The sequence below is a fragment of the Crocodylus porosus genome, unplaced genomic scaffold (genome assembly GCF_001723895.1).
Source record: "Crocodylus porosus isolate Cpor-Errol unplaced genomic scaffold, CroPor_comp1, whole genome shotgun sequence".
Lineage (NCBI taxonomy): Eukaryota > Metazoa > Chordata > Crocodylia > Crocodylidae > Crocodylus > Crocodylus porosus.
In genome coordinates this window covers 101,647-119,701 of record NW_017728906.1, presented here as the reverse complement: position 1 = coordinate 119,701, position 18,055 = coordinate 101,647, and the positions used below count along the sequence as shown (strand labels likewise).

Below are 18,055 nucleotides of genomic sequence, written 5' to 3'. Positions count from 1 at the left end.
AAGTTACATTCCCATAGTTATCCCTTCTCTGTGCCTGACACCATGGGTTGTCTATTGGCAATCATTTCATTAGCAGCTAACTTGTTCCCTAGCTGCAAGTCCTCCCTAATTCAGCTCAGCCTGATATTATTTCCTTTTAAAGTAACAGGAGCCTTCTGTCCTGTTACAGGAGCTATATTAGTATAATCCCGGACCATAATTATTTATTTGGTATCATTCTATCTCTCACTAAGGTCTCTGCAAAGACCTTATATTGCACTTACTATCTCAATTTCTTCTCCTGTAATATCAAAACCATTAATCTTTTCCTTTGGCATTAGCCTCCTTGGAGTACCTAATTTATTAATACCTAATACATCTTTAAGGATTTCTATCTTTTACAAGGTGTTTTCCTGTATGGCTCTACTTTCTGTTCTGTTAGACCAGTGAAAGATACTGAAGCCAATGGGGCTGTTGTGGATTCATGCTGATGTAAAAAGCCCTGGTGCAACAAAGCAATAAGCATATACTTCATTTAAATCTTGTAAAAGACCCACTAAGGCAGGGGCTGGCAACGTTTTTGGGCAGAGTGCCAAAAACACCCGCAACCTCAACTTGTAAGATGTTGGTATGTCTGGGATGGATAGCAGGGGAGCCATGAGAAGCCCAATCCTTGTTGTGGCCATTGCTTCCCACCATCCACCCTGAGACATACCAACATCTTGCAAGTTGAGGTTGTGGGTGTTTTGGGCACTCCACCCAAAAATGTTGTCAACCTTTGCATGCCATGCTCTGCCACCCATGCTGAGGGGTGCCAACCCCTGCACTGAAGTCATGATGTTTCGTATATGTTTACAGTTAACCAGGTGCTCCAGTGCTTGGCTAGATTGGAGTTGATAAAAACAAAGCTTTGGGTCTCTCTAAGATGGAAGGCTTGCTGATCAAATAGAGTAGAAAAAATTACCTATTTTCATTAATGCTAAGGTCCATTTACTGTGATGGCAGTATAAAGAAGTCTTAAAATAGATGTATATTTAAGTGTAAAGGGGCCTCATAAATAAGAATCAGACTCAACATCCAGACTTCATGGATGGAGACAACAGATGGAGAAGACACAGCAGAAGCTGACACACTTCTCTCGCTATTCTTTCTCTTTTCACGTAACGCCTAATTACCATCAGCTAATATAGGCAATATGAAATAACTAATACATCTCAATACTAATCTAGTGAATATGAAGTTATGATGGGACAGCAAATGAGCTTTAGAATTAATAGGTTTTATTAATATTGACGATAATCCTAGTCACCTCAGTATATCACTTGGTCATCTGATCCAGGTTTGCACTATTAAAAGGACTCACAGGAAAAATTAGAATTTTTTCTTTTATTTCATCTTTAAAATATGGAGGCACTTTCACATTCAAAAGTTCAGCACACAGTTTTGCTTAAAACTAGAATGCAGGTATCCATAGAGAAAAACAAAACAAAAAATATTGTTCCTTTATTTTCCATATTCTTTAACTTCATCTCTCTTCAATTTATGATAGAAAAATCCATCTTCCTCTCCTCCCCCCTGTTTTTTCCTTCTAATTGTAACATAGACATAAATATCTTATGTACTATTGACACTTTTCTTTTGGGCTCTATCTTTTGATTGTTTCTCTGGTCAGGTAAGGTGGCTGAACAAGCACTAAATTCAAAAGAGAGTCTTACTTTTGGGAACTGTTCTTGAAAAACTAGAAATACAGTCAATATAGGCATGTTTTGAGGTTCCAGTTGACCAAAGTCACAGTCCTGCACAGCATTTAAACATATATTTGAATTGTATAGATTTCAGCTGGACCTCTGATTTGGAGCCCAGATGCAATGAGGGGAATTTTCCTCACAGTTATTTAAACACAGTTTTGCCTCAATATGCCACTGCAGAGGTAATCAAAGCAGTTTTGCATCCATGCACCATTCCACAGAGGTGGCCCAAGAGCTGACAGGAGCTTAGGTACTGCACACTGGGTTCCTGTGATTGTCAAGGTCTCCCTTTGCCAAGAAGCAGCGTTCTGAGATATGGTGCTAAATCAAACTGGGGCTGGGTTGCACAGGAAGTCAGAGGAGACATTCATTCATTGTGTTCATAAAGTTATAGAAAAAGAACTGGGTCAGAAGTGAATTTTAAAAAATTGAAAATACAGGACTAGGTTCTGCACTTGGGAGGTACTACATCATATCATACCATTAATTTCAATGAGACTTCCTGAGGAGGAAGGCATTCTTCAAAGTGAATGAAGATGGTACAATACTACTTTGGGTAAGTAAATTTCTATACCAGGGCATCAAATCCTAATTCAAGTAGTTCTGACAGGTAGTTCTCTATTCTGTACCTTAATAAGATGCAGGGGAAGGGTACTCCTGCTTCTGACTCTTCTCTCCCTGTTAGTTTAGGGTTAACCAAAGCCTCTGCAGTAGCTAAATGGAGAGGCTTTACCAGCTATGTGAAAATGAGTCTGAAAATTGAAAGATTACTCACAGGAATTAAAGAAGCTAGACATACCAAATTGGGTACCTCCTAGAATCATTCCCTCCTCTTCTAATCAACTTTGTGGACTAATTTGGTTTAATAGGGATATGGCTTGAAGTGCAAAATTGGCTTCAAGATCTAAGCCTTTCATGTAAATAAATAGCTCTTGTGGTAAATCAGGCACTTCTGAGGTGCCTCAAAGTCGTATGTAAGAGGACTGGGGGTGTTAAGGGATTAACCTAAGTAGAGAATAAGTTTGACATCTCCAAGGAGCTAGTTGGGAGTGACTAAGAAACTCTGGAGTGCAAGTTTAGTCAAAAACGGGGAAGTCTGTTTTTTAGGGAGGCCCTCAGTTCTTTTCAACAAATTCAAGTTTGATGTCAACACCAGTGTGACTGCCTCTTGGGCACATCTACACATGTAGATTGATGCACCATTATTACTGCGCATTAAGTTTTGTAATAACAGGTACTAACACAATGCGCCGTAACTGGCACTACTGCACAGTAGCACCAGTGCACGGTCATTTATTGTTGCCAATGAGCAGCAGACTAATTCTACTGTGTATTAGCACGGCTTTTGCTGTGACGTGCTAATGTGCAGTAGAATTAGTCTACGGTGCATTTGGCATATCATGTAGACATGCCCCTTCATGCACACAATTTACTCACACACATCTGCTGCCCTTCTCTTTCTGACAGTGGCATGATATTATGTTGTTTTAGGAATGGGAGTACTTTATTCTTAAGTAAAGTAATGGAATTATGAATCAGGGAGGGGGAAAAGTTCTGAAGTTCAAACTACGATAGCGGGACTCCGCAATGGAAAAGGCAACTGTTGGTCAAGAATGTCATAAATTGGTTTACTAATGTCCTTTTCTTTTTAATATAAATAAAAGCTTTTGTTTTTGATGTCACCACCCCAAATGCTACTACGATTCATAAGTATACTGACAGCAATTAGCCTTCTAACCTGGGGGCCTTTCTTTTTATAAAACCATACTTCATAAAAGTTGTTAAAACATTTTCATATATTTTCTTTAAAAGTTAAATTAAAATAGTTTGATTTAGATTTTAAATATGCTGGTAGGACTCGCTACTCCATCTGAAAGAATTATTTAAATATAAAATCTAAGGAACTGGACTTGGGCAAGATCATTTGAACAAGAATGCAATCTGTATTCTTTCCCTTTATCTCTGAAAAGAGAGGGTTTTTTTCCTTTCCACAGTACATGAAGGGGAGAACAACATTCCAGATGATCTGGTATCCTGGCACATCTTGAATAAAATGGTATGTGAGATGAATGAGACTAATTACAGAAATTATATCTAAAGGAAGAGAGTTACTTTAAGACTTGATCTTCTTCTCCCATTACTTGTGGACATGAATGTGATCTAATGTCACTGTGTTTATAGGCAGCTTGATCCAGATCCAGTTCTTTGCTGTTCACCTGCGCCTCCATGCAGCCGTTATAAAAGACTGTTAGTGGTGTTATATCAAGGGGAAGATCTGAAAAGGGAATAACATCATATTGTTAAGTCAAAGCTTCAAACATTCTACATACTTTCCACTGTAGGAAAAAAAAAAGTTGGAGTTTTCCATGTCTCATAAGCACGAATCAAGGTCTTCTATTTCCCACGGAAAATTGGGGAAAAATGGCAATTTTCCCTTTTAAGTGAGAAAAACATGGATTTCTCATTTTAATGAAGAAACATACAAATTTTGCACTTTTGCAAAAAGCTCTCTGCAGGCTAGCAGAGTTCCAGCCTGCAAGGGGATCGGGGGAGCGGGAGGAGGGCAGTCAGGCACGGGGCTGTATATGCACAATGGTTGCCAGGCAGCCTGATGCCCAGCTCCCACAAGTCTGGTGGGAGTGGGAGCAGGGGAACTGAGGCCCCAATAGGAAGGAAGTGAGTTGAACTGGGCTGGGGTTGCTGCCCACCCAGGAGGTGAGTGGGACTTGGGGCCCAGTGTCAGCATGCGTGGCCACAGGGCCCCAGTGGGTAACTGGATGGGGCCACGGGAGGCTCATCCAGGGAGTGGTGGGGTGGGACTAGCTGCCTGCTGCTGCATGCACTCCAGGGCAGTGACCCCCCCAGATCTGTGAGTGGGGTGGGTGCAGGCTGCCTGCTGTGGGCTCAGGCTCCCTCCCCTGCTGCCCTCCCCCTGGGGCCTCCACTGCTGAAAGGGTGAGACCTAGTGCAACACGGCAGAGCAGGACCAGGCAAGGAAGCTCCATGCTGCTGCAAGCCCCATGCTGCCCTAGCATAGCACCCCGGCCCACATAGCAGCAGCAGGGGCAGCAGCATGGAGTTGTACCCCTCATTGCTGCCCAGCAGGCAGGGGACATCTCAGCATGGTGGTGCAGCTGGGGCTAAGGTAATCCTACAGAGGGCAGGGGATTATAGACCTTGGTCCCTGGCCTTATAGCCCTGGTAGCTGGGGGCCCCCTCTGGCAGGGCTGGGGGGCGGGGCCGGGGAACTGTGGGTAGGGAGCAAGGGGCACCAGCAGGGCTGTGGGGCTGTGGGTGGGGATTGAGGGGCACCAGCAGGGGTGGAGGAGTTGTGGGTGGGGAGTGAGAGGCACCTGCAGGCCTTGGGGCCTGTGGCTTGGGAGTGAGGGGCCTGGAATTGCATCCTGGTGAGTATAGGGGGAAGGAGGAGCTCTGATTTTCCATGATAAAAAACCCAAAATCAAATACCAAAATGTATAGGTACTTAGAATTTATTTTATTATAGTGGTTGAGGCACTGCTAGGCTTCCAAATTGCTTTAAAGTTGTAACTATATCAATAAAAATCGTGTTAATTTATATCTATATATATAGTGGTGTCTCATTTTAATCGCAGATTTGGGGGGGGTTAATCAGCAAATTTACTATTTTTTATCAAAGAAGTTGTGATTTTTAAACAGAGAAAACCAGGATCCCTGCTCACAAGTGAGCATTATCCATGAGAGAAAATGGGAATTTAGTCACTGACTTGGTCAATTCTTTCCCCCTTGTTCACACATACTAAAGATGAAGGCTCCAAACTTAGGCGATTGAAGAATATTTGAGGTAAGCAATATAACCTTCCTCTAATCCAGAAACCCAACAAAATGGAACTTTTCTGTAGTCAATAGAGAAATAGAAAACTGCAGAACACTAATAACATAGGGTGTCTTTATAAGTGTTCTGGAGGTGGAGGAAGACATTTTAATTCGAGCAGCAATACCCTCCACGTCTCATGTATTCAGAGTCACATGCTTAAAAAATGGCAGTGGGAGCACTTTAACTAAAGATCGTTGGACAAGCTTTAGCTAATGTGCCCTACCACCATTTTGAAACACAGGGATGCTGAATACATGTGATGTTGAGCACACTAAGAGTGATCTCATTAGAGCGCGTGCCACCCAAAACCGGGGCCTGGCTGGCCAGAGCTACACTCCAGCTGCCAGCCAGCCTTCTCACACCCAAATCACCACCACTGGAGCCCCAGAAGGACCCCAAGTAAAGCTGCTGGGGCCAGCCCAGTGCTGGACCCAGCCTCCCCTAGCCCACCTGGGGCAATTTGCTGCATGCCAAAGCATGGATGCAGGGTGTTTGCTGGGGACAACTAGCAGCAGCATATATGTGTGCTCCCCAGGGAAGAACATATGTGTGCTGCTGCTAGTTGTCCCCAGGAAATATACATTTCCTCTTGTAGGGATGTGCACTTAATGGTCACTATCACAGTCACTTGGTAATCATAAAACATTCCCTTCTTGACTTTATTCTGTTACAACGCACAGGTCATGCAGACTCTATATAGCCATAGAAAATGAGGGTTGGAAGGAACCTCAGAAGGTCATCTAGTCCAACCACCTGCTCAAAGCAGGACCAGCCCCAACTAGATCATCCCAGCCAAAGCTTTATCTAGCCAGGTTTTGAAAACCTCCAAGGATGGAGCTTCCACCACTTCTCTAGGTGACCTGTTTCAGTGTTTTACTACCCTCCTAATAAGAAAGTTCTTCCTAATATCTAACCTAAACTTCCTTTGCTGCAACTTGAGACCATAGCTCCTTGTTCTGTCATCTGCCTACATTGAGACCTATCTAGCTCCATCCTCTGTCAAACCCCACTTCAGGTAGTTGAAAGCTGCTATTAAGTGCCACTTCAGTTTCTTCTTCTCTAGGCTAAATAAGCCCAGTTCCCTCAGCCCCTCCTCATAGGTCACATACACCAGCCCCCTCACCTTTTTGTCACCCTCTGCTGGACACTCAAATTTGTCCACATCCTTTCTGCAGTGGGAGGCCCAAAACTGAACAGAGCACTCCAGATGTGGCCTCACCAGTGCTGAAGAGGGAAATAATGACTTCCCTTGAGCAACTGGCAACACACCTACCAATGCAGCCCAGTATGCCATTAACCTTCTTAGTAACAAGGGCACACTGCTGGCTCATATTCAGCTTGCTGTCCACTATAAGCTCCAAGTCCTTTTCTGCAGAGCTGCTGCCCAGCCAGTCAGCCCCCAGCCTGTACCGGTGCATGGGATTGTTCTGTCCTAAGTGCAGGGCTCTGCACTTGTCCTTATTTGAACCTCATGAGATTCTTTTGGCCCAATCCACCAATTTGGTCCCTCTGAACCCTAGCCCTACCCTCCACCTCCAGCATATCTACTACTCTCCCCAGCTTGGTGTCACCTACAAACTTGCAAGCATTCGGTAAGCCATCTTTAGATAAGCGTGGCTGTGTTTTTATAATTTATCTGTAATCAAAATAAAAGGCGAGGCTTCAGGAGCTCATTAGCTCATTTGTCCAAGAAACTGAACTAATCTATGTTCTTAGGTTTACAGCCAAATCCATTATGCCATATCTCCTATTAATGTGACCCTATTATACAAGTATGTTTGCATTGTCACTGGCATAAAGACCAGTATGCCCCATGTTTCTTGTCCTTGTTGAACCTCATGAGATTCCTTTTGGCCCAATCCTCCAATTTGCCTAGGTCACTCTGAATCCTAGCCCTACCCTTCAGCATATCTACTGCTCTCCTCAGATTGTTATCATCTGCAAGCTCGCTATGGGTGCACTTTAAGCCATCTTCCAGGTTGTTGATGAAGACATTGAACAAAACCAGCCCCAGGACCAACCCCTGGGGCACTCCACTTGATACCAGCTGTCAACGAGACATTGAGCCATTGATTACTACTCTCTGAGCCTGATGCTCCAGCCAGTTTTCTATCTGCCTTACAGTCCATTCATCCAGCCCATACTTCCTTAGCTTGCCTGGGAAAATGCTGTGGGAGACCGTATCAAAAGCTTTGCTAAGATCAAGGTACACCACATCCACCGGTCTCCCTGCATCCATAGAGCCAGTCACCTCATCACAGAAGGCAATCAGGTTGGTCAGGCATGACTTTTCAAAGATGATGGCCAATGGCTCTGCAATTACATCAGACAACTCCCTCAGTACCCTTGGGTATATCCCATCTGGCCCCATGGCCTTGTACACATGCAGCTTTTCTAGGTAGTCCCTAACCTGTTCTTTCACCATGGAGGACTGCTCACCTCCTCCTCAAACTGTAGTCTGTAGCCTACAGTGCAATAGTCTGGGACCTGATCTTCCTTGTGAAGATGGCAGCAAAAAGGCATGGAGCATTTCAGCCTGTTCTGCATCTTCTGTCACAAGGTTGTCTCCCCCATTCAGTAAAGAACCCACACTTTCCCTGATTCTTCTCTTGCTATCAACATACTTGTAGAAACCCTTCTTGTTATCCTTAACATCCCTTGCTAGCTGCAACTCCAGTTGCGCTTTCACGTTCCTGACTTCATCCCTGCATGCCCAACCAATGCTCTTATATTCTTCCCTAGTTATTTGTCCAAGTTCCACTTCTTATTAGCTTCCTTTCTGTGATTTTGTTTACTGAAGAGTTTCCTGCTAAGCCAAGCTGGTCTTCTACCATACTTGCTGGTCTTCCTGCACATTGGGATGGTTTTTTCCTGCACTCTCAGTGAGGCTTCTTTGAAGTACAGCCAGCTCTCCTGGACTCCTCTCCCCCTCAGACTGGCTTCCCTGGAGATCCTGCCCATGAGTTCTCTGAGTGAATTGAAGTCTGCTTTTCTGAAGTCCAAGGTCCTTACTCTGCTGCTCTCCATCCTTCCTTTCCTCAGGATCCTGAACTCAATCATCTTGTGGTCACCACTGCCCAAGTTGCCATCCACACTACATTCCCCACCAATTCTTCCCTGTTTGTGAGCAGCAGGTCAAGAAAAACATGGTCTTTAGTTGGTCACTCCAGCACTTGCACCAGGAAGTTGTCCCCAACACTCTCCAAAAACTTCCTGGATTGCCTGAGCACTGCTGTATTGCCCTCCCAGCAGATGTCAGGGTGATTGAAGTCCCCCATGAGAACCATGGCTTGTGATCAGGAAACAACCTCTACCTGTTTGAAGCAAGTCTCATCCACCACTTCCTTCTGGTCTGGTGATCTATAGCAGAGCCCAACTATGACATCACCCTTGTTGCTCTCCCCTCCAACCTTAACTCAGAGACTCTCAATAGGCCTCTCTCCAGTTTCATACTGGAGCTCTGAGCAATCATGTGGCTCTTCACATAAAGTGCAACTCTTCTCCCCTGCCTGTCCTTCCAGAACAGTTTGTAGCCATACAGAACAGTGCTCCAAGTCATGCAAACTATCCCACCAAGTCTCTGTTATTCCAATCACATCATAGTTCTGTGACTGTGCAAGAACTTCTAGTTCTTCCTGATTGTTTTCCAGGCTCCGTGCATTTGTGTACAGACATCTGAGGTAACCAGTTGATTGCCCTGATTTCTCAAAAAGTATGAGAGCACTTATCCTGTTGCCCCCTCCTGCTTGCTCTTCCTCCAGGTCTACAGCTTACCCATTTACCTCAGGGTTTTAGTCTCCATCCCCTGGTGAACCTAGTTTAAAGCTCTCCTCACTAGGTTAGCGAGCCTGTCTGCAAAGACACTTTTCCCTCTCTTCATCTGGTGGTTCTCATCTCTTCCCAGCAATTCTTCTTCTTGGAAGAACATCCCATGGTCAAAGAAGCCAAATCCCTGCTGGTGACACCACCTGCGCAGCCAGGTGTTGATCTGCAGGATGCACCTGCTCCTGCCTGAGTGCCATCAGAAGGATCGACAGAAACACAACCTGAGCTCCAGACCCCCTCGCTCTTGCACCCAGAACCCTATAGTCAGTTTTGATATGCTCAGGGTCTCACCTGGCAGCATCATTGGTGCCCACATGAATGAGCAGCATGGGGTAGTACTCAGAGGGCCAGATGAGTGTTGGTAGTCCCTCCATGACAACTCAGATCCAGACTCTGGGTTTGCAGCAGATCTCCAGAGACAACAGGTCAGGTCAGCAAATGGCTCCTTCCGTCCCCTGTGAAGGGAGTTTCCAGCCACCACCACCCATCACTTCTTGGTCGCAGTCATCTCAATCCTTCCCACCTTGGTGAGCCCTGGCCTGTCTTCCTCCACCAATGGAACATTCTCCTTCCTCTCTGCTGCTAGGGCTGCATATCTGTTCTCCGCATGACCCACTGCAGATGGAGGTGATCTCTGCTCGTTGCCAGAAGTCACAAGTCTCCATCTTCCACCCTCTTGGGTGTCCATGTCCTCTCTCTTCTCTAAATGAAGAGTCCTGGTAAAATAGTTCTCTAGATTATGGTTGATCTGCTGAATAACAGGCAGGCATGGTAGAACTCCCCATATTTCATTAAAAAACACAGAACTAATTTTTAAATTAATCTTCATACTCCTTTGGAACAGGAAAGGTATCCCTGTCAGAAAAGCCAGTTATTTGGGGTCTTGTTCACTCTTTGAAGAAATTAAAGGGAAATTTTTAAATACTGGAGTAATGAAGAAAAACAATTTGGCTCCTCTCTTACAGTCAGTCCTATACTCTGCAGGTTTATTTGCACTACCTGCACAAAGAATAAGGGCCAAAATCAAATATAATTGTTTTTAATTTTTACCATTTTTAAGTTGCGTCATTTTCTTTATTTGTACATATCGTCATATATTATGTTTGTTTTAACTTTGTTTAAATTAATAGAACGTGTCATTTTATTATATGCTTTTACCAATAACCACAAATAATTTAATTTTACTGTTATATAATACATACTTTTCTTGTTAATTCTACTATATCATTTTTGTGAAAGCTATAAATAAACTACTGCTAATGAAAAGCCAGCTTATTTACTTCAGAACATCTATATTTTCATTAAACATATTTTGAACTTTATAATTTTATGTTCTTCATCTGATTTCTGGTAGTACAAGGGTTCCCAATGTTCCCAGCAATTCTTCCAGGGATCAACTCAAAGAAGTTATAAATAAATTAGCATTTCCCAATGTTTACTGCCATATTGTAGCTGAAAACAGTTTCAATCTGTATTTTTCAGAACAGGATATTACTTGTACCTTAAGAACATGGGGAAGAAGGGCAGAAACACTGAGACCTCTGTGTGGAAAAAGCTGCCAGATGCTGCTTTTTTTTACTGCTAATAACTATACAATTTCCCAAAGCATGACTATACCTAGTACAATTTTTTAGTTTTTACGAAGTAGGGGAAGCAGTGGAGGATAGTACAGGCTCAAAAGCCAATAGAAATATGTGATTTAAATCAACTTCTAATTTTTGAAGACTAGCACAGAGGCAAATTGTAAGCATTATTTTAAACATTACTTTGATGATGAAGTGTTCATCAGTATCTTTCTTCAAAAAAGATAAGCATTTTAAGCATTTAGTATAATTCTCTGTTGATCTTTATTTATTTATAAGTATTGGTTTTACCTCTTGATGTAGAGCTGCATACTGTGATCACAACTAAAGCTCACAGTAACAACTTTTACTGAAACATTTGACCCAGAGGCCGCTGAATGGGGTGGGTCACCCGGGCCATGACCTGACCAACATTTAGCAGCGATTCAGCTATTCAAACACAGCCCCGCTCCCTTCCTGCCTCCAACCCTTCCATGCGCAGCAGCAGCCGCAGTCTGCCACCCACAGCCAATGCGCCAATGCGCTGGAGCAGGGCTCGACACACTGGCTACAGGAGGCTGTCACTCTTCCCTCCTGGCAGGGCTGCGGGTGGTGAAACAAGACTACCACTGTGCGTGTCAGGGAGGCAGGGAGTGGGGCCATGTTTGAACCACCGTGCTAAATGTTGGTTGGGCCATGGGCCAGGTGGCACATCCCATTCAGATTTGACTTCACTAAACATCAACTTGAATAAAACCCATCTACTGTATCGCTGATAAGTGTGTTTGATTTCCAAGCCATCACAAGCCCATTCCAAAGTCAAGACAAATGCCTTACTCTCTACTTGTAACCTGCTTTTATGCCTAAATCCTATATTATACTTCTAGGCTAATTATGAGGATGTACATGTGGTACATCCTTGAGAACGACCAGTGGAGAACAGATTCCTTTCTCATTTCTTCCACACACATCCAGGTTGCAGAAGGGGCTTACAATGAAGCCCTGAGGCTGAAATGCCATCTATAGTGCATATTTGCCTCTTTAGGTAGGATAGTTGGACTAGTCAATAGGAGGCAACACTTGATCCTCTGGCCCCACCTGACCACTCTTCATTGCCTTGCAGGGAACCCATAAACAGCTAGTCTTCATGCCACGTGAAGAGCATGCCCCCCACTTTCTCCACTCCGGCTCAAGATCTGTGCTGAAACCAGGGAGCAAGGGGCTAGATTTTGCCCATTCTAGATAGAAATCCATTCAAAACTGTTTGTCAGACTTCTAGATCTTAAAAAGCTAGGATTTTCTCTACTTCTTGTAGTGACTTTAAGTAGGAGATACCAAAAAGCTTTACTGGCAATAGTTTAGCCTTCTCATTTTGGGTTATTTTGACTCTTTCTAAAGCTGCTGCAGTTCCTTGAGCCTGCCAGCTGATGTCACTTCAGGAGTGCTAAACAATCATTTATCTTTTCACAGGGACAGGTGCCAGAGGGTCACTTCCAAAAATAGGACTTGGGGAAGAAACTTCTGCTGCGCCATAAAGCTGGCCCACTAATGCTGCTATTGAAGTGTCAGTCTCCACTAAAACAAAAGCTTTACAGACTGACTCTCAAATACAAAGGAAAAAATTAGGGTATTTTGAGCTGGGAAGGCCAAGTAAAACCAATTCATTCCAACTGATGTTAAAAAACGAAATTCACCTGGAAGACCACCTAAGTAGGTGTAAACAGCAACAGTTCCTCTCATTGCTTGATCGAGGATAGACAGCTCTTGCTCTGAATTTGTTGCATTTGTTTGTGAATCAACCGTCAGTTCAATCTGCTGTTTGCTTGCACTGAATCCTACCAGTGTCTTTCTGGTGGTGCACAGCCTCTTCGCTTCCAGCCGGACAATAATGATATTCCCAATAGTCACAATGATGTCCTGTGTGGCAGAATACAAAATACTTCACATAAAATCCTGGCATGTATTTCATTTAGTTTTGGGGCCTTTTGTGTTAGAAAGTAAAAATTATAGGAAATATGGGGACCAAGATTTTTCAAAATAGATGCTGGAGGTCTGTTGCTGCCACTTGTATATTTTCATACCTGAAAATCTAGTTTAACATTTCTAGAAGGAAATCCTGGCCCCACTGAAGTTGAAGTTTTTTCCACTGGTTTCAATGCAGGCAGAATATCATTCTTTGTTCCCTAATTTAGGTAGTTACAAGAAACAAACGAAAAATGGATTGCTTGGAGGCACATGCAAACATGCATTGTCTTGTCATGTGTTCCCTCCTGTAAGCAGGAACACCAGGAAATTGAAGGACAGCAAGACTGGAATGAATAGGACATGTGGTGCCATCATCATATCATTCGCTTTGCTTGTGTGTTGTACCCCTTCTTTCTCCCTCCTTGTGTCTGCCCTGTCTATATACAGTGTAAGCTCTTTAGGGCATATACAGCCTACTGTACGACACTTAATGAATGGGGTGGCATTCTTGGTTGACTCTTAAGCACTCCTCTAATGTTGCTTAATAAGAATTATCAATAATATCTTTTTAATGCTGTCTATGTGTTCTGAACTCTCTGAGCACTTCAGAAACAACTAAAGCAGCTTTGCAACACCCCTATTATTCTGAATAATGACTGTTAGACCTAACTGGCAGGCAGAGAATCAAGGAAGGGATTCTCTTTCATTATGTTGACTTTTTAGGAGATGGGTCTGTAGCCCAAAGTTGTTTTGATAACTTTAAGATCACCTGTGACTTGGAGGAGCTGGAGTCCATGATCGACAAAGCAAGAGGCACTGATTCACCAGAAACCAAGGCAAACATAACCCCAGTGCCTTTGGATGGGCGAATGTTCAGGACTACATTTATAACCCACTCTCCAGTGTTAGTATCATTGTCTGGTTTTAGGAATAAAAAGAGCAAATTAATGAATTGTGAAAATATCTTTATTCATCAACCAATGCTATTATTTTTATTAGCATTGTTCCTCGCTTTAATCTATAACCCCATTACGAAAAATAAGCTTAATCTACAATGAAAAGGTGAACTTCGTCTTACTACTTACATGCACACACTTATATGTATGAGAGTACAGTATAGAGTATTGGGGTGGAGGGAGTGAGAAAATAGTAAGACAAAGCTCACCTTTATATAGGGAGAGGTGGCAGAAGTAAAAAGAAGCATTCCAGAAGCCAAAAGGAAAAGCCTGGAAAAACTGATAGTTCACTCATAAAACTTGGCTACCATGCAGAACATCAATAACTCAAATTTATGCGTTTTAAAATTGCACACCCAAGTAGCCCTGCTATTCAACGGATACTACTTGCTTCAGTAGTATGCTGGTGTTTAAGTTTGATGCATTCAGGCTAGGACAGTGTTGGTAGAAACCCCCAAGAATGCATTTACGTGAGAAATCTAAAGGGGACTTCTAACTATTGGAAAAGTACGGTTCTGGAACAGCCTACCAGCAGATGTGAATGGGCCAAACAAAACAACTACTGTATTTCTTTTAAAATGGAGGTTGATCGGCATATGAAAGAGATTATGGCGTGCTTCCTGTGATAATATGGAGCTGGACTTAATAACCCAGGAGGTCTTTTACAACACTGTATAGGGCAGAATTCTATTTCCCTTTGTGCACCTACATGCCAGTTTTCTAACTTGGGACTTTTGGCACTTACCCCTTGTAGCAGGAGTCCTACTTTTGGAGCCCCTCTGGACGTGTGACTCCGCCCTCCTGCAATGGGCCAACCGCCTGCTTACTCTCCTGCCACACCTTGATCTTACGTGTGATTAATAGATGATTGGAATCAGCAGGAGGCTGCCCATTTTTATGCGTCCCAATGACGCTGTCTGCGGCTCCTTTTCCTCTCCTACACCGCAGCCCAAGCCTCACAGATGGTGCTGGTATGATCTAACTTGGGCCATGTTATTATGTATCGGCCCATTTACTCTCACGGCTCCTCGCCACCCCTCTTCACTCTCGGGGCTCCTCGCTGCCCCTCCTCACTCTCGGGGCTCCTCGCTGCCCCCTGACTCAGGGCTCCTCACTGCCCAGGCTCCTCACTGCCCCCTAACGCGGGGCTCCTCGCTGCCTCCTAACTCCGAGGCTTCTCGCTGCCCCCTTTAGCTCCGGGGCTCTTTGCTGCCCCCTAGCTCCAGGGCTCTTTGCTGCCCCCTAGCTCAGAGGCTCCTTACTGCCCCCTAGTCGGGGCTCTTCGCTGCCCCCCCAGCTCCAGGGCTTCTTGCTGCCCCCTAGCCGGGGCTCTTCGCTGCCCCCCTAGTTCCAGACTGGGCCAATGCGCCCCCAAACAAAGCTGCACCCCCTCTGGTGCCAGGAGACCCCACACTATCGTGGAGCTCCTATGAGGCCTCCTCCCACCCCTTATAGCCTCACCCTGTCCTCTGGTAAAACAGAAAACACAAAACGCAAAGCCCCCGGGCTACAATATAAAAGCTAGACCGTTCTGGTCAAAATACAAATATGAGAGAGAAAGAGAGAGAGAGAGAGAAGTGCAGTAAAGCAGTCCAGGGCCCCCTCCGATCAAGGGGCAGCAGACATATCACTGAGTCACACACTCTCTAGCTTATTCTCTTCTACCTGGCCCCACATCTTCCCCTCTTGGCTGCCCAGGTCAGGAGCCAGATTCAAAAGCATCACAGGAGAAGTGGGGGCTGGATACTGGCTGAGTTGCAGTGAAATGGCTAGAGCACTGTCCTGGGAAGTCTGAGAGAAACAGGTTAAAACCCACTCTGGGCAAGCAGGTCTAAAACCTGAATCTCCCATTTCCTAGGCAAGTGCCCTAAGCACTCAGGTGCTGAGGCTGAATCACAGGAGGCTTCTCTTCCATCTAACACCCATTAGTCATGGATTTCTAACTGGTTACATTTTCCTGACATGCATCTAGAATGGAGAGGCATACATGCCCATCAAATGCATAACCAACTGCACAGGTTTAGTATATGCTTTTGTGCCCACAGTGCAGGGATAACAACATAGCAACTTCTCTGTATGTGCCAAAAACACCGTTTATGCAGTTAGAAAACTACCATTTAGCTGAACAAAGAGAAATGGCATTCTTCTCTATGTTCCCATGTTTTTGTTTCCTCAGGGATGGGATACTTGAATACAAGAGCTACCTGTTTTAAAATGTTACATTAATGCTGCATTGTGCTACTTAGATCATAATCATCTCCTAACTGTACCTTTCTCTAAAGTAATTTTGTATGGTTCTCTTTCACAGTTCGAACTACTCACGTTGACAAACCTGGAGCAGAGACAGATGGAAGGGATCTGTTTAATCCTCTCCACCCCTTGCAAGTGTCCGTACTTGAGAAATTAAGCTGAGATTTATGGGACTGAAAGCTATCCTCCAACGTAGGTTAGTGGGGTACTTGTTCAAATCAAGAGCATGTGACTCTCTTCTGTTCTGATACATTAGTTCAGCTTAAAGACATGTTGCAGAAGGCTGAAAAATACTTACTATAGTTTATATGAAACTTTGCCACTCCAGTGCCAGGGTAGTAGGATCCTCTCCCCACAGATGGTAAACAGCGTTTGATTTGTGTTTTTTTAATAACTTCTGTTAAGCCTAAATGCCCCTGACTCATCAGGTTCAAGGCCCGAACACACCCATCTATGCGAGGGTTAATCTGCAGAAGAGTTATAGTAATGTGTGTTGCATTCAGATTTGTTCTAGAAACAATGTTAATCAATGGAGTGTGAGTTACTTTACATAACAACATATTTATTGACAGACAGTCAACCATATTGATGGTGTAGGTTTATAACACTGACACTGAACCCAAATATTTCTAGGAACATTTCACATTAGGTGAGAGGCTATTTACAAAGGGGCTTTTAAATGTTGTTGTGTAGCTTTACCTTTTTTCCTTTCTCTTTCCCACTGAGAACAAAAATGTACTTTAAAAAGAGATTCAAGTATTGGCATCTATGTTATTTTGGTGGATTGGTGGCAGGTTTTTAAATGGAAATTATTCTGTAGTATTGATTTGCAAGATCCTAGATAGGAACTCCAGATATGAAGGAGAGATACAATATGGGCAACGGAGGCTTTTCTCTTCTTGGGACAAAAGCAAAGTTTGGATTCCAGAGCACACTGACTTACTGATTTTCTGCCAAGCTTGTCACTGCTGGGCTACAGGATGAGCAGCAAGGAGCTGGTGCACACAGAATAAGTTTGAGCTCTTGAGAAGGGTGAGATGGGGGAACTATGCCCCGCCCCCTCACCCCCCTGCTACAAGCTGGATTGGATAAGGCATAGGCAGAGCAAAAGTAAAATATCTCTGTGCCTCCTTCAGTCTTGCACACATACTCAGACTGAGCCAATTTACTAGCAAGAGAGGGAACATCTGTAAAATGCATAAGTGGTCCTGTTACTTAAGGACTCTAGATTTAAAAAATATATAGGTTATAATCCTGCACTACCCCTGCCTGCCCGCCCGCCCCCCTCCAGCCCCACATACATCAGATAACAGACGAGGGAGTTCACTACTGTGATTCTATAATGAAACCCTAACAATGTACCCAGTACAAAGTGAGTACAAAGTGTTGATGCATACTCATTTTCAAAGTAAAATATTCAATATACCTTTTTCATTTTATACATACATTCCTCCCTTTGTTTTGTGTCCCCAGTTGGTAAACACATTTGGAGAAACAAACAATCATCTTAATAGGCATAATTATTATTTTCTAGTTACCTGCTTAATGAGGGTGTTGCCCACTTTGGGAGGTAGCCCTGCAACATACACTTTGATTTCCAGTGAACCATTTATTTGTTTAAAAAGATTCCCAGGGCTCTTAATACTCATCACTGCTTCCCTTGCTATTTTAACACAGATACTATGTTCTAGTTCTTCCACTGTGATCTAGGATTAAAAATAAATACACATCCATATATGGTTGAAGATTACTTAATATAGCTCATTAAAAAATAACACTGTTTAAATTCATTCTAGTGTGTTCATGACTTGCAGTAGGTCTTTAAAATTTGAAACAGAGACATTTCTAAGGGAAAGGAACTGTCTTTTGCTTTCTTTCAGAAAACTTGTGCACTGTTCATTGAAATAAAAGCTA

At 43.6% G+C, this 18,055-nt stretch overlaps 1 protein-coding gene across 1 annotated transcript in view; it reads right to left on the bottom strand.

The window, feature by feature from the left end:
* Positions 1-1,237: 1,237 nt before the first annotated feature.
* Positions 1,238-18,055, bottom strand: part of PROS1 (protein S (alpha)) — a 65,451-nt gene continuing 48,633 nt past the window's right edge. Inside the window, exons 12-16 of the mRNA XM_019557091.1 lie at positions 17,680-17,847; positions 16,440-16,608; positions 13,705-13,853; positions 12,665-12,887; positions 1,238-4,002 (exon numbers count right to left, since the gene is read on the bottom strand). Of these exons, the coding sequence (XP_019412636.1) occupies positions 3,836-4,002; positions 12,665-12,887; positions 13,705-13,853; positions 16,440-16,608; positions 17,680-17,847 (876 nt within the window). The 3' untranslated portion in view covers positions 1,238-3,835. The remainder of the gene's footprint in view (positions 4,003-12,664; positions 12,888-13,704; positions 13,854-16,439; positions 16,609-17,679; positions 17,848-18,055) is intronic.